The sequence below is a fragment of the Microtus ochrogaster genome, linkage group LG4 (genome assembly GCF_000317375.1).
Source record: "Microtus ochrogaster isolate Prairie Vole_2 linkage group LG4, MicOch1.0, whole genome shotgun sequence".
Taxonomy (NCBI): Eukaryota; Metazoa; Chordata; class Mammalia; order Rodentia; family Cricetidae; genus Microtus; species Microtus ochrogaster.
The window spans coordinates 64,972,135-64,987,363 of NC_022030.1; the positions used below are offsets into that span (position 1 = coordinate 64,972,135).

General features: G+C 41.4%; 1 protein-coding gene across 2 annotated transcripts in view; it reads right to left on the reverse strand.

Annotated features, from left to right (window-relative positions):
- Window positions 1-15,229, reverse strand: part of Dis3l2 (DIS3 like 3'-5' exoribonuclease 2) — a 315,411-nt gene that overhangs the window by 85,256 nt on the left and 214,926 nt on the right. For both annotated transcript variants that reach the window (XM_026786355.1, XM_026786354.1), the window contains one exon: window positions 6,840-6,952. In XM_026786355.1, the coding sequence (XP_026642156.1) occupies window positions 6,840-6,952 (113 nt within the window). The remainder of the gene's footprint in view (window positions 1-6,839; window positions 6,953-15,229) is intronic.

Genomic DNA, 15,229 nt, shown 5'->3' on the forward strand with positions numbered 1-15,229 from the left:
GGAGAGTTTAAAGTCAGCCTGGGCTACATGATACCTTGTCTCAAAACTAACCAACCAAACAAATAACAATAAAAATCAAACCAAATCAACCAATCTACTATCAAACAAACAAAAACCCAAGACATAAAATTGAACTTAATAAACCTCATACATAGCTTCAGGTATTTCAAGGTAATAATGGAAAATAGAAAAACAAAGTTCACTTCTGAAGTTTTTTTATTTTTTTAAAACATGGGAAACTTTTAGAATTTACATGTAAGCCTTATTTAATGGCAGTTTTAATCTCTGTATCCCAATTTTAATATGTGTGTTGCTGAAGCAAACATCAACACCCTTATTTTCTCCAGATTTCTGCATGTTCTTTACTTTTTTAATTGATTGAATTAATTTTTAATTGAGCTCTACATTTTTCTCGGCTCCCCTCCCTGCTTCTCCCCTCTCCCCTGTAAACCCCGCTAAGGTTCCCATGCTCCCAATTTACTCAGAAGATCTTGTCTTTTTCTACTTCCCATGTAGATTAGATCTATATAGGTCTCTCTTAGTGTCCTCATTGTTGTCTAAGTTCTCTGGGATTGTGGTTTATAGGCTGCTTTTCTTTGCTTTATGTTTAAAAACCACCTATGAGTGAGTACACGTAATAATTGTCTTTCTGTGTCTGGGTTACCTCACTCAAAATAATGTTTTCTAGCTCCATCCATTCTCCTGCAAAATTCAAGATGTCATTATTTTTTCTGCTGTGTAGTACTCCATTGTGTAAATGTACCACATTTTCCTTATCCATTCTTCGGTGTATGTTTTTTACTTTTAAGATTTATTTATTTGTTTGTTTAGCATGGATGGTAGTGGTGTGTGTGTGTGTCTGTGTGTGTGTCTGTGTGCATCTCATCTGTGCACGAGCAGAGACCAGAAGAAGGTGTCAGATCCCTTGGAGCTTGAGTTACAGGTGCTCTGTAAGGATACCTGTCGTGTTAACCCGGGTTATCTCTGAAGTTTGGTGATGATTATGCAGCAAGTGCTCTTGACCACTTGATGATTATGAGGCAAGTGCTCCAGGCCATGCATCTTCTTTCTTACTACACCTCATTTAGTGATAACCTGAAATCCTATTCAGGCAGGTGATCTGCCAGTAATTGCTACATTCTCTGTTTTAGGAATCCTATTTATAATAGGGTCTATTGCCTTTCCTTTTTCCAGGAATCAATGAGCTGGATGAGCTGGATTCAGCAACTGGATTTGGGTCTTTTATGAATGAAAGAGGCCCTGATACTTTTGGTTGGACCAATAAGCCTTCATTAAAGACTAGACCCATAGGTTGGATATGGTGACAGAGACAGAGGCAGGAAGACCCTGAGCTATACATAAGTCTACGAGTCTACAACAGCAAAAACAAAACATAGTAAAAGCAGGGTTGGGTCCTTAAAGTCACTGATGGGAAGTCATATACACAAAGAGCTACTAAGGAGAATCAGCTCTCTGCATCTATCTTGATGTAGGCAGTAGCAATACCTGGAGAAATAGATTCTCCACTTCCCCACCCTTTCCCTCTCCCTCCTTCTTGCTGTATGATAGGGATTTCTGGAACTAGGGGTGACATTCAGCTAGATCCTATAGCCCTGATAAACCCTTTGGAGAGTATGTGAACAAGGGTCTGCCTCTGGGGGCAATTACTCAAAGGAAAGGGTCCTGGCACTGAAATGTTAGCCCCGATTCAGGCTTAGTTCCCCTTTATCCAGAGTGCTCAAGTGAGCTTATCCTCAGAAGGAAGGTCACTCAACTGTTCTCGAAACCCAGCATAACCCATGCTTCTTAGTTTGCCACTTCAGGCCTCTCTCCAGTTTCCCCTCTTGGCAATCCCTGTAATTCATACCTCAGCCAGTCCGCACTACATGCTGATCCTCAAACACACTGGCTCTAAAGCTTTTATTTATTTACTGTTCATATGTGTGCGTCTCTGTGTGTGTGTGGGGTGTGTGCCTGTGTACACAGAGCTTCTGTGCGCTACCACAGAGGCAAGGAAAGGTTAGATCCTCTGGAACTAGAGTTATAGGTGGTTTTGAGATGCCAGGTAAGTGTTGGGAACCAAATTTGGGTCCTCTGTGAGAACAGTAAGAACTTTTAACTGCTGAACCATCTCTCCAGACTGCAAACATGCTGACCAGAACCAGGACTGCAGGACCAGTATTTCTCTCAGCTTTGCATCCCTGATACCTGGCACAGCAGTCCTGTCAGTACTGCTACGTGGTGAAGAATGATAGAACTGGCAGCAGAAAAGGGAGAGAGCTGGGGAATATCTCAGACATAAGCCCAAAGCTCTGTCCTGACAGAGCTTAAAGGCTGGTGTAGGAAAAAAAGGAGCGATGACAGGACCCTGACTTTCTAAGATTCTGGACCAGGGCTTGGGAGAGCTGAGGGAACTGGCCATTTAGGTCAATACACCACTGCCCAATACTGCTGGGTGGGGGTACCAATAAGACTATAAAATCTTACATGAGCCTCAGAGAACAGAAACATCTGCTAAAGCCACAGCAAGCAGGCTAGCCAAGTTCAGCAGTGGGTGAGCCAGGACAGCCCTGTGACCAGTTGAAAGGCCACAGAGGGAAGAATCAATCATCTGGGTGCAGGGGGACAGGAAGGATGAGCAGTGACATCAGGCCAGACACTCACAAGTAATGGGGTTTCCAGCTAGTTCCCCAGGTCACCCTCCCCTTATACCCTCAGTGCACCCCAGATCTGCAGCATGGCAAGTTGGTATTTTCTCCTTTTCTGAAGGCTTGGAGATTTTCACACCAAGGTATGCTCAGCTAGCTCCCTGCTCACAGACTGAAGAAACCTAAAGGAAATACACAATATGTTTTGAGAGCCAACATCTCTACTTAAAGGGTTTCCTTTTTCATATCAACACTTCCATGATCCAGAATTCGATCAACTCTTTGCTACCCAGTTTGACATTAACAAAACAGCAGCGCTAACAATCTGCTGGTGTCAGAAAGGAACATCTTAAACTCTTGGATTGTACATGAAGACAGGGTTCCAATCCCAATCTTTGATCTCTATTATAAAGCACTACCAATAAAACATCCTCGAGATTTATGGTGAGCTTTCACTCGAGCTGCTTCACACCTAAAATAACATGCATGGCTGGGCCAGCAGACAGAAAGTTTAGGTTTAGGTTTCAACTGTTTAGGTTTTCTTTTATTTTTAAAACTTAATTCACATATTTATTTCTTTCTAATTACCTTAAAACTTAAAATTAAATTGTATTTATTTTCCAGAGAACACATTAGCTGAGCAGATGTCATGGCCTCTGAAAAGAATAGGTTCAAGTACAGACATATAGTTGTCCCCATCCTAACAGAAACATCTTTGTCAAAAAGAAAGGATGCATTTTTAAAATTTAAACAAATACTATTTAAATTTATCTTTCTCTTTACTATGTTTCCTTGTTAGCAAGAGTCACTGAATCATTATACTGTGAGTCAAATCTCAACAAGAAGAATTTCATGTAAAGCTAGTGAGCTAGGATCTGGATCCAGGATTGGCTCCACTGCATATTGTTCTACTCTCTGGGATCATCCCCCAAACCAAGCTTAGATTGTAACTCTGACCATCAGTCACCTATAAGTCAGCATCCTAATGAAAAGAAGTCAGAGCCACATTTCCTATAGATGGGAAATCAACCGGAATACCCAGCCCCCTTCCCTGGAGTGACAGAGTTGGGAAAAAATGATTTGGCCAAATGGGAGAGCAGAGAATATGCACAAGGGAAAGGCAGCTCATCCAGCTTTTAAGAAGACCTTTATAGGCAAAGTAAAGTGAAAACAGCAGAAAAGTTCCTGGACACAGTCCTTTAAGAAACAAAACCGAGAAGGAAGAAAGGTCAGAGCAGCGGTTCAAAAGCATCAGAATGCACAGCTCCTGCTGTCCAAGGTTGTGGGTCGGTGCCTCGAGCTCCTGCCAAGTTGGAGGCAGGGCTGGGCAGTGGAGGCTCACAGCCCTTCTTCCAGCAGCTCTCCACCTTCAGAGTTTAGCAGCGGAGCCCCAGTAAGCACTGCCAAAGAGATTCTCAAACTGTGACAGTCACAGAACCAAAGTAAAGGGAACAGAAAGTGAAACACTCAGTTATTAATCCGATTTTATTCTTTTGTTTCTAATTTGAAACATATTTTCTGGTTATAAAAGGAGAATTCAGCTTCAAGATAAGAGAAAACCACCTGCTTGGAGGAAGGGGCTCTAATGGCATCTAAGTTCTCAACTCATCAGACCAAAAGGCAGCAGTAGACTATTGTAAATGGAGAGTTTTTCACACTTACTTACTTGACACAGCTTTTAACAGATTACTTCAAAGATTGAGCTTTCCATCACAACACTAGAAGTTTTGTTGCTACAAGAGATCTGGAAGCTTATCTTCTTCTTCCAAGTCTGGACCAGGGAAAAGCTGGGTTTGGCCAATATTACTGTCAGGCAGGAAGTACACATGGGGCAGCTTCAGCTTGAGGTTAAGTGGAGCCAGTGTACAAGTATCAAAACTGCATTCTCAGAGGTTTAAGTTAAGAAGGGGGCTTTGGAGTTTAATGAGTTTTTTCCCTTCAAGATATATAGTATAGATACAAAAAAAGAGACAAAATTGAATAAAGGTCACTGCCCCAGAAGTGAATGCACAAACAGGTGTGCACTGTGTGAGTGCAGACAGGCACATGGCATGCTCAATGTGTGGATGTCGGGGATAACCTTAAGGTGGTCCTCACCCTCCAACTTGCTAGATACAGAGTCTCTCTTGTTTGTCACAGTGTATGCCTTTGTGGCGTGCCTTAATAGCATCTAGAGAACATAGCACCAAAGCACAAAATCTTTCTGGGGAGCATCAGGAAGTAGAAGTTCAGGGAGCCAGGAATACGTATGTTTTCAAGGTCTTGTTTGTTAAATTGTGGAGGGAGCAAGAGAAGCCAACAAGAACTAAGAGAAAGGGAAGGTTGTTTAGTAAATCGTATAAAAATGCTTCGGACCAAAGCTACATGAAAACCTAGACCCTGGAAGACCTCTTTCTTGGTCCTTTGCAGCTTCTACCTAAAATACACAGGGATCCGAAGAGGCAGCAGCTGCACTATGAGGTCACACTGTTTGTGAGGCATAATTCATAGCTTGGTGTTCCTTCTGCCAACAGTGAAGGCACACAGGCAGTTTGTAGTAGAGAGAGAGAGACTAGGAAGCTATACCCCTTCCCTGGTGATAGTGTTTGGAAATTCTCAGAATAGAGTAAATATGGAACCTGGCTAGTCTCTGGACACTGCTTGGGGCCACACAAACAATATCCAGCTCCCAGAATGTCTTGGAATGGGTTGGCAGGAGTGGGGGCAGCTATTTTATCTTGATACAGTCAATGATCAAATACCAAAAGTCATGTTTTAGAGCATGGGATTGGGGAGGAAAGGTTCAAGCTATTGAGTTCATTGGAGCCAGACAGGAAGTAAATTTAGACACAGCCCCAAATAAGATGAGTCAAAATGAGCATAGGAGCACACCATCAGAGAACAAAAAGGCTAGAAGAATCTATGACCTACAGTGGAAGATAGAGACAAGTTATGCATGTTTTATTATTTACAGCTGTCTTCGGGGCCTACCATAATGCCTATAGATACCTGATGCTTAGAAAATACTTGTTAAGCCGGGTGGTGGTGGTGCACGCCTTTAATCCCAGCACTCGGGAGGCAGAGGCAGGCGGATCTCTGTGAGTTCGAGACCAGCCTGGTCTACAGAGCTAGTTTCAGGACAGGCTCCAAAGCCACAGAGAAACCCTGTCTCGAAAAACCAAAAAAAAAAAAAAAAAAAGAAAGAAAGAAAATACTTGTTAAAGGGATGGATTCTCATAGATACTTGTAGGCATGTGCCAGTCTAAATAGAATGAATGGATGTATTTATTTCCTTTTTCCCTCTGCTTCTCTCTCTCTCCTCTCTCTCTCTCTCTCTCTCTCTCTCTCTCTCTCTCTCTCTCTCTCTCTGCATGTGTGTATGCACAAATGTGTAAAGACCAGAGGCCAACACTGGGCATACACCTCCATCATCACCACTCTCCACCTTGTTTTTTGAGATAGAACCTTTCACTGAACCCAAAAATCACTGATTGGCTAGATCTGCTGAGCAGTGAGTTCTGGGGATCTGTCTCCCCTAACCCCCACTTGTGCTAATATTACAAATACATATCATCATACCCTGCTTTTATGTGAGTACTTAGGATTCAAACTCAGGTCCTTACACTTGCATGGCAAATATTTTACTTATTGAGTCATCTCCTGGCCCCAAGAAGGGATATGATTTCTTCCTTTTATAGCTAAGGTGAGGGACATCTAACAGCAGGTCCATCTTGGGGATTCTGTGGGCTACCTGTATAGTGCAGACCAGGACAGGTTTGGTACACGTATTTAGAACAAGGGTTGAAAATGTTTCTCTAAGGCCTATTGTACATAGCGAACTGTCATTCCACTTGGTATCTATTGTGTGAGAGTGGACACAACACAAAAGATTAGATGTGTTGTTATCTAAACTACAAACCCAGCTGTTTCTTAGGCCTTTCTTTGGAGCAATAGTTTGAAAACTGACCACTGTTGGAAGGATGTGACAAGGTTACTCAGAAGAGGAGGTTTGAGACGAAAGCTTTGGCTTCTTTTAAAAACATGTGCAGTAACAGAGGGCAAGCATGTTCCCAGTGCCAAACTTGTATTTTAGACCTTACTAGATCTGGGAAAAGATTCAGAAAAGACATGTTCTTCACAAATTAAAAATAAAGGAAGAATACTAAGTGGGAACACTTCGTAAAATCTAGGACACTCAAAGCTGATTTGTACCTTCTGAACCAAGTAGACACTTGTGGCTCTCTCAGCGGCCACCTTATCCAGAGAGGATCCCTCAGGAATGAAGTGACTCACGTCGGCGATGTGGACACCCACTTCAAAGGTGCCTGTAAGTGGATAAGAAGGAGCATTAGCCTGGTTGGAAGGTTAGCAGAATCCCTCCTTTCCAAGGGTACTGTCACTCTCACAGACTCAGGCCCCAAAGCATTGGCCACTCACTGTTCTAGTCTTTCTTGGCAGCTACTTGTAGTTCCTGTGACTAGTACTGCTGTCATTTTCCTCATCCTATACCAGACAGATGAAGTGGTTTTTACTGTGAACAAATGAGAGAGCCATCTCCACAAACTATTTCCATCTCCAAAGGCGTCTTATTACTATATTTATAAAAGACAGGTCTATCCATTGCACCACTGGCCCGTCAAGACCAGCCTGGTCTACAGAGCTAGTTCCAGGACAGGCTCCAAAGCCACAGAGAAACCCTGTCTCGAAAAACCAAAAAATAAAATAAAATAAAATAAAATAAAATAAAATAAAATAAAATAAAATAAAATAAAATAAAAGACAGGTCTAGTAGGTAATAAGTTAGTCCTTTAAGGTTACAAGAAATGAGTTGGCTCCCTAAACCTGCAAGGCACTGTTTCTGGAAGTGTGGCCTTTCATCTACATCCATTGACCAAAGCCCTCAGTCAGTCCTATGTCTGACCTGCCCATCTGGCCCCTGTATCCACTTTCCTAGCCCTCTACCCTTCTGCTGCTATGCTTTAAAGCATGCATTTGGTGATGTTACTTCTGAGCTCACTGTTTATGGCCATGCATGGTCTCACCTCAACCTACATTGGTAGACTTGTAGGATCTTTCACATAGTGTGGATGCAGTTGCCATAACAACCTTTCTAATCTGAATGCATCCATCTTACTTTATTCCATTCAGAAACTTGTCTGGCTGGTTCTTTTTGCTATGCTTGGGCTATCTCAGCAGGATCTGCAATTAGCAATCTCTTTACCTAAAATTGGTCTACTTAAAGAGAATCTCCAAGCAAGAAGAAGTTCTTCTGTCCTCTCCTTATTTGACTGCTTAAATACCTACTGTGTATCTATTGATACTTGGATGGGATAATAGATTAGTGTGAGCTTACTCACACTAATATTAATAGTGAATAATGGACTGAATACTTGTGAGCTATTATTTACATTGGTATAGATTCTTGCATATTGATACAAACTTAAATTATATTGAATATGTTCCTATTTTCATCTACAATATTTGTATACCTAGGCAAAGTTATTTTGTCATATTGTATGCATGCATGCTCCTACCTCTGCTTAAGACATTTTGTATATTGATACAATTTTAGGATATATTTATCATATTGCAAAAATACATTTCTACCTCTGATCAAGATACTTATACATTGTTTACATTTTGAGATCACTGTCCTCATTTGTTGTACAGTTATTTAAAGACTATTTAATATTTTAATATGAAGTTTTAGTCTTTAAGTTATATAGGTATTAAGAATTATAGGTCAATAGTCATCCATGTTTGTTATACTTATAGTTAGACTAATCAGGTTTTTTAAATACAGAGAAATTGTATTCTGCATAGATAGGTAATCTTCAACCACTTTAAAGAGCTGTAAAATATGGCATTAAAATAACTTAGGGTTCTGTTGATGTGAGACACGATTGCTCCTGGCAGCACCAATCTATTCCTGAGAGAATGTTGAACACCAAAGACGCTCCACTTGGAGCTTGTATTCTTCAGCTTTGCAAAACTGGCCTTTGGGCAAAGAACTGTCCATGCATCAACCACTGACAAAATGCACAATGTCTGGACAGGACAAGCAGGATATAAGAAAAAAGACTGTTAAATCTTGCCAAGACAGAGTAAGACAGTTTTGAAATTTTTTTTTTTGCCTCTGAAAATGGTCTGTCAGTTACTCTAGGCCTTAGCCAAAGTTGATTGCTCCAATATTGAAAATGAAACTTTGTGTGATTGCCCAGGTAGCCAGTTGTCTCTGTCATTTGTTGCTTGATTACACTTCCTGCTTACTCAAGTAATATTATTTCCCTTTTCAGATCTTTGATGGGGTTGAAGACTAGATAGTTGTAGTTACTTCCCTCTCATGACTTGGCCAAGTTAATTCTTATACAAGACTTAAACTCATTAGATAAGATAATTATTAAAACATTTATCACGTTTCTTGTTTAACACATTTGTTCTTATTGTATGTATTATGCTTAGAACTCTCTTATTTAAACAAAAGGGGTAGGTGCTGTAGGAATTCCTGTAGCCAATAGCCTTTAAGTTACCCGCCCACTTGGGTGGAACCTTACATACTATATAAATGCTGATGTAACATGTGAGTCTGTGCTCTCTCTCTTCCAGCTGTGACATTGATTACTATTCCCTGTTTGAGCAGAGTGCTGTGATCTGTGAGTCTACCCCTAAATAAATAATCCTCTATTATATTCAATTCTGAACTAGTGTGGGATTTCTTTTAAGTGTCCTTCTTCAGATACTTATTGTTGTCTGTCCCCAGAACACTCATCCTTGCCAAGTATCATAGTATATTTTCACTACCTTTCTGAAGATTACTGAGTAAACACTGCAAACAGGGCCTTTCTTGACTGTTCATGCTCAGTGCCTACAAGAGTGCCAGTGCATAGTGGGAACTCAATATTTATTGAATAGAATCAATATTTTGTTTCTTTCTCCTGTCCTTCCTTTCTTCAACCACTACAAGGTGCACCAAAGAGGTAGTACCCAGGCTGGTGGAACTGACCTTAGGGCCACAGGAGAAGTATTTTTATAAACTTAAGATTTACTCTTGAATGCCCTGTTAATAAACTTTTAAATATGGTATGCCATATGAATATAAATATACACACAAGTGGATATACACACATGTAATACATACATGGATGTACTTATATATGCATTTATGGAAATACACAAAATGGACAACATCTAAAGAAAATATGTATAAAACAAGCATTTAGCGTGGAGAAAGATACACTCAAGATACAAGCATAGGGTTGAAGGTGCTTAAACTGATCATGCACCTGATGTAATTCCACTACATCCCATCCTTGCTGACAGTGACTATTCTTGGCATAAGCATATGACCCAAACAAAAGGTTTCTGAGCCTGTTTTCAGGGCCAACATGGACTTTGTCCAAGAGGGTCTCTCTTCTGAATCCAGAAATGGGGACAACATAAGCCTGTAGTTACCAGGAACCACCTTCATTCACATAGTCAAAGTAACATAGAAAATACCAAGTCTAAGAAATATGGGAAAATCCAGGGTGACCTCATTTGAACTCCAGGATCAAGATGGGGATGAACCCAGTTTATTTGTCTACTTGGCCATTCCTGAGCTAATGAATACTCTTTCCATTCTTACTTGCTGAGAATCTCATCTAAAATCAAGGAGCTTATTAACACATCCCCATTTGCTCCTTTGGTGACCTGTGTGACCAGTCCTAGGGCATTAGACAGTCTTAATGTTTTTAAAATTATGTTCTTATTTATGAGTTTTCTATGCATGGGTGTGTGGGGTGAGCATGCCATGATGTACATCTGTATGTTAGAGGAAAACTTGAGGGAATCAGTTTTTCCACTCATTATGTGAACCCTGGGGTTCGAACTCAGATCATCAGAGTTAAAGATAGGAGTCTTTCCCCCACTGAACCATCTCACTGGCCCATCAGATATTTTATATGGAACACTTATAACTCTTATCTATTTCTTATACCTACTTCCTAGGGGATAACTCTTTCCTCAGTTTTTAAAAATGGGGTACTTGAAGAGTTCAGACAAGGCATAGAATTTATTCTTCAGTCATTCTGATACACAGAGATCCTCCCACGAAGTGTTCTTTTTTTTTGTTTTGTTTTGTTTTGTTTGTTTGTTTCTTTCACAACCTTGTAGGAGCATTTACAAAGGTGAAGCCAAGTCCAAGGCAGCCCAGTGGCTGCTATGGGGTGACGTAATGGGTTTATCTTCCATAGGGGAAAGGCTGGCTGGGAGCTGGGAGAAACACAAGCTGGCTCCAAGTCGAGCAGGGTCACTCTGATAGGCACACAGCTATGCTGCTGGGTCACTTGGTGAATTGCACATGCCTGTTTTGCCTGATGCTCTAGGAACTTTACTCCAAGCAAACACAGGCAAGAGTCTTGGATGGCTCAGCTTCTAAATTCTGATATTTTTAAACATTTAAAACCAATACTTGAAGAAGGTAAAATAAAGGGTCTTCTTTTGAAGTCAGGATTATAATATGTCAGCCTCACAGGTAAATATTGACTAAAGGAAAAGAGAGATGACTATTACATCATGATATAAACCATAATTTTAAACTTGGGATCTGTGTTACTATACATGAACTTTCTGAACTTAGTGAAAATTGACAAACTGACAAAGAGTTCATTACAGGAGATAAAACATGGTGGAGGCCAATCTAAATATATTTGAGGGACTTGAATTTCATTCTGAATTTCCTGCAGAGACTTTCAACCCAGCAAAAGACACTCTCTTATTCTCTACTTTGGACATTTTTATGAAAACCCTAAATAAATATTTTATTACATATATTTTCATAATGTGAACTTGCAGAACTCTTGAGACAGTGGCACTGGAACTTTTATTCTATGAAAGAAAATACGCATCTCAAAAGGTCAGTCGTGATATCAGGACATTGAGGACTAGTACAATGTTTTTAAAAATGCTCTCTCTTAATGTCTATTAAAAGAATATAATGGGATTGGAGAGATGTCTCAGTGGTTAAGAACACTGGCTGCTCTTCCAGAGGACATGGGTTCAATTCCCAGCACCTATGTTACAGTCAGTTCACAACTGTCTGTAACTCGCGTTTCAGGAGATCTGACAGCCTCACAAAGACATACATGCAGGCAAAACACAAATGCACATAAAATACAAATAAATAAATAAATTATAAAAAGAATATAAAATATTCCTCAAAAATTAAAAAAAAATTTATAGTTTTCTATATACTAGGGCAAAGGGGACTTCCATGAACTTTAAGGAGCAGTGAAATCAGGAAAAAAGAATTCCCCAAAGCCATTCATGCCTGTTCCACTTTGTACAGAGACTGCAAAGCTCAGAGGAATACACACATTTCTTTGAATGACCTGAGGAGAATATCAGAACGTTTTCACTCATGTGAAATACTAATAGACTAGAGCCAGGGCTTAGAAATCACCCTTTCAAATCCAGTTTTTCAGCTGGAGCAACCACTTCTTGACAGTGTCCTGGCCATATCCTTAAGGGTGGGGCTATCCTCAAGGTGGTCATTTGCTCTGTTCTCAAGAGCCTCACTTATGAGAAAGGGTTTTCTCTTTTCCAAAGACATTACTGCAGTTCTTTTTAGAGAAAGGAAGAGAGAGTGAATATGAGTATGTATATATGAGTGCAGTCCTTATGGAGTCCACAAGAGGACGTGAGGTCTCCCCGGGTAGGGATAAGCAGTTGTGAGCTGCCCGAGTGAGTCCTGAAATAACACATATGCTCTTAATTGCTGAACTGTCTCTCTACCCTCAATAAAGTACATTCTTGCATAAACCCATGATATACAGAATGAAGCCTCTGGTTGACACAGGCATCAATACATGGAAATTCCCCCTTTTAAGAAGGACTGGGCCTAATGTACCTAGCAGATATGACAGAGGACAAAAGCATATGGGAGTGTGTTGAAGTGTAATTGATGGGAAAGTAGGAAAGTGTTTTGTAATCTATAACAACTACATGGACATAATATTGGCAATGATGTTCATAAAAATTATAATCAGGGCTGGGGATGTGTCTCAATGATACATTACTTGCCCATCCTACAAAGCCCTGGGTTCAATCTTGTCTCCTCAAATGCTAATCACAATTGCAGAAATAACTTTCTTTTAAAATTTATCTCTGTGCCAGGGCCTCTGAGTATAATCTAACATCGACAACAATCATACCCTACAGATTACATGGATAAAACACCTGAGGTTAGGGGAGGCTGCAAATTACGGTCCAATGTAGCCCAGTCACGATATGATAAACCCCAATTCCAAGTCAGATTGACTCCTGAGCTTTTGTTCCTTTCACTCCCCATCTATAACCCCCACCCACAGTCACTTCCAGGACAAGATGAAACAACCTAATTTTCTGTCTCAATGGGCCACAGCTCAAAAACCCTCCCTATCATTCATGACTCAAGGGAAGCCACATTCTTAGCTTTGGATTCAGAAGTCCTTTTCCTAGCCTTGTTCACAGCCACACCCCTGTCCCTGAAGGCTCTTTTGGTTCTCACTGCCAAGCTTCTTAACCACTTGTAGCAGGGCCTGATTATGGAACAACCACTAAGCTATTAACTCCAGTTCTCTTTAATTAGAAGAGTAAGTCCTGGAAACCCAGGCAGTTCCTTTCTAAATCTCTAGTTGACAGTCAGCTTTAGCTGGAAGCAGAGTGATTGTCTTAACTACCAGAGGCTTGGCCAGCATTAAGGACTGCCCAGGCAGGGGTGGTGGAGATGGAGGCATTGGCAGTCTTCCCTTAGCTACAGTAAGACTAGGCCCTTCCAGACCTGGGTCGCTTGAGTGTGCCTGCACCACTCCTGAGTATGGGCCTTGGTGACAGAGTCTTCTAGCTCCAACAGAACATTCCTCACAGAAACCTCAATATGTTCTGTAATAAACTGAGCATTTGTGTCCTCTCCAAATGCACATATTGAAGCCTAATCCCTAGTGTGATCAGAAGATGGGGCCTTTGGGAGGTGATTAGGCCATGAGGTCAGAGCCTAGACCAATGAGATGAACGTCTTCATAAAAGAGATCTTAGGAAGGTGAACATCCAAACTGGCTAGGCTCCCACAAAGCCAGAACATGAAGTAGGATCAAAACCCCGTGCCATTGTCCTTGGCTTCTCATCAGCCCTCATTGTTCGCCATGTTCAGAGAGTCCGGTTTTATCCCATGCTTTCTCAGTCACAGTCCAGCTGGCCTTGGTGAGCTCCCAACAGATCAGCCCCACTGTCTCAGTGGGTGGGTGCACCCCTCGTGGTCCTGACTTCCTTGCGGGAACCCTGACTGCTCTTTGGACTAGAGAGGGAGGGGGAGAGGAGTGGGGGGAGGGGGAGAGGGGAGGGAAATGGGAGGCTGGGAGGAGGCGTAAACTTTTTTTTTCCTTTTCTCAATAAAAAAAAAAAGAGAGAGAGATCTTAGGATTTGAGAATATACTATCAGTGGTAGAATCCTTACTTGGAAAGCTCCAAGCTGTAGATTCCATCTTTGGAAAAAAAGTGAAACCCCAAAAGACCCCAAACAAACAAACAAACAAACAAACTAAAATAAAACAAAACAAAACAAAACAAAAAACCAACCAAACAACCTAACAGTTTCTGAAACAGTGCCCCTGTCCCTTCCACCATACAAAGACACTAGAAAGTGGGCCCTCACTAGACAGTTGGGCTGTCAGTGCCTTCATCTTGACCTCCCCAGTCTCTAGAACTGTGAGAAGTAAGTTACTATCGTACTTTGTTCCAGCTGCCTGAATAGAGCCATGCACTGTTTGGGTCACTAATGAGCTATGCCACTGAATCCTGAAGACTTTTCCTTCTCTGCTTGTCCCATCCACGCCTTTGTGTCAGGCCTCGGATTTTTGCCAGGCTAACTTCTCTGCTAAGTCTGCTTTTCCTGCACTGTCCAGCATACTCACTTCTGGGCTTTAGACCTCTCTGAACTCAGGTTGACACAAGCCTACTAGTAAGTGCCATTTCGTTGCTCCAAAGGTACCTCACATGAATCCTTCATAGCAAATCCATTTCCTGTTCCTGTTCCAGGAAGCGGGGTTATTCCCCAACTAAAGCAACAAAAGCACCTTCATGTAGAGGACCAGAGGAAATCTAGGACCCACTCAGACCTTTGCTAAACAGTCACACTACACTCTACTTTCCAAACTTCTTTAATCTACCCAGACCTCTTCCCCAGCCATCCCCCACTTTACTAGTCTGACCATCATTTCCTTTAAGAAAGACCTTCTAAGCTCCTCATTGCTCCCTGCCATTGCACAAACCCATCCTCCACACAGAAGATAGTACTCTTTTCAAAATACAGGCCTGGAGTCCTGCTACTCTGACTTTTCCACTCCTCTCAGTACATGGCAATTAATTTGAAACCAACAAAGTTACTCCTATACCTGTCTATCCCAGGCACTTTTAACCTTCTTGGCCCTGCCTTCTTCAACGCTTCCTGCCTCCTCACTGTGATGGGCCTCCTCGCACAACTCCCAGCTCCTAAGCCTGGAACTCCAGCTACTCTGCACTGTCCTCATTCCCCCCAAACCCTCCTATGGGTGTGTGTGTGTGTGTGTGTGTGTGTGTGTGTGTGTGTG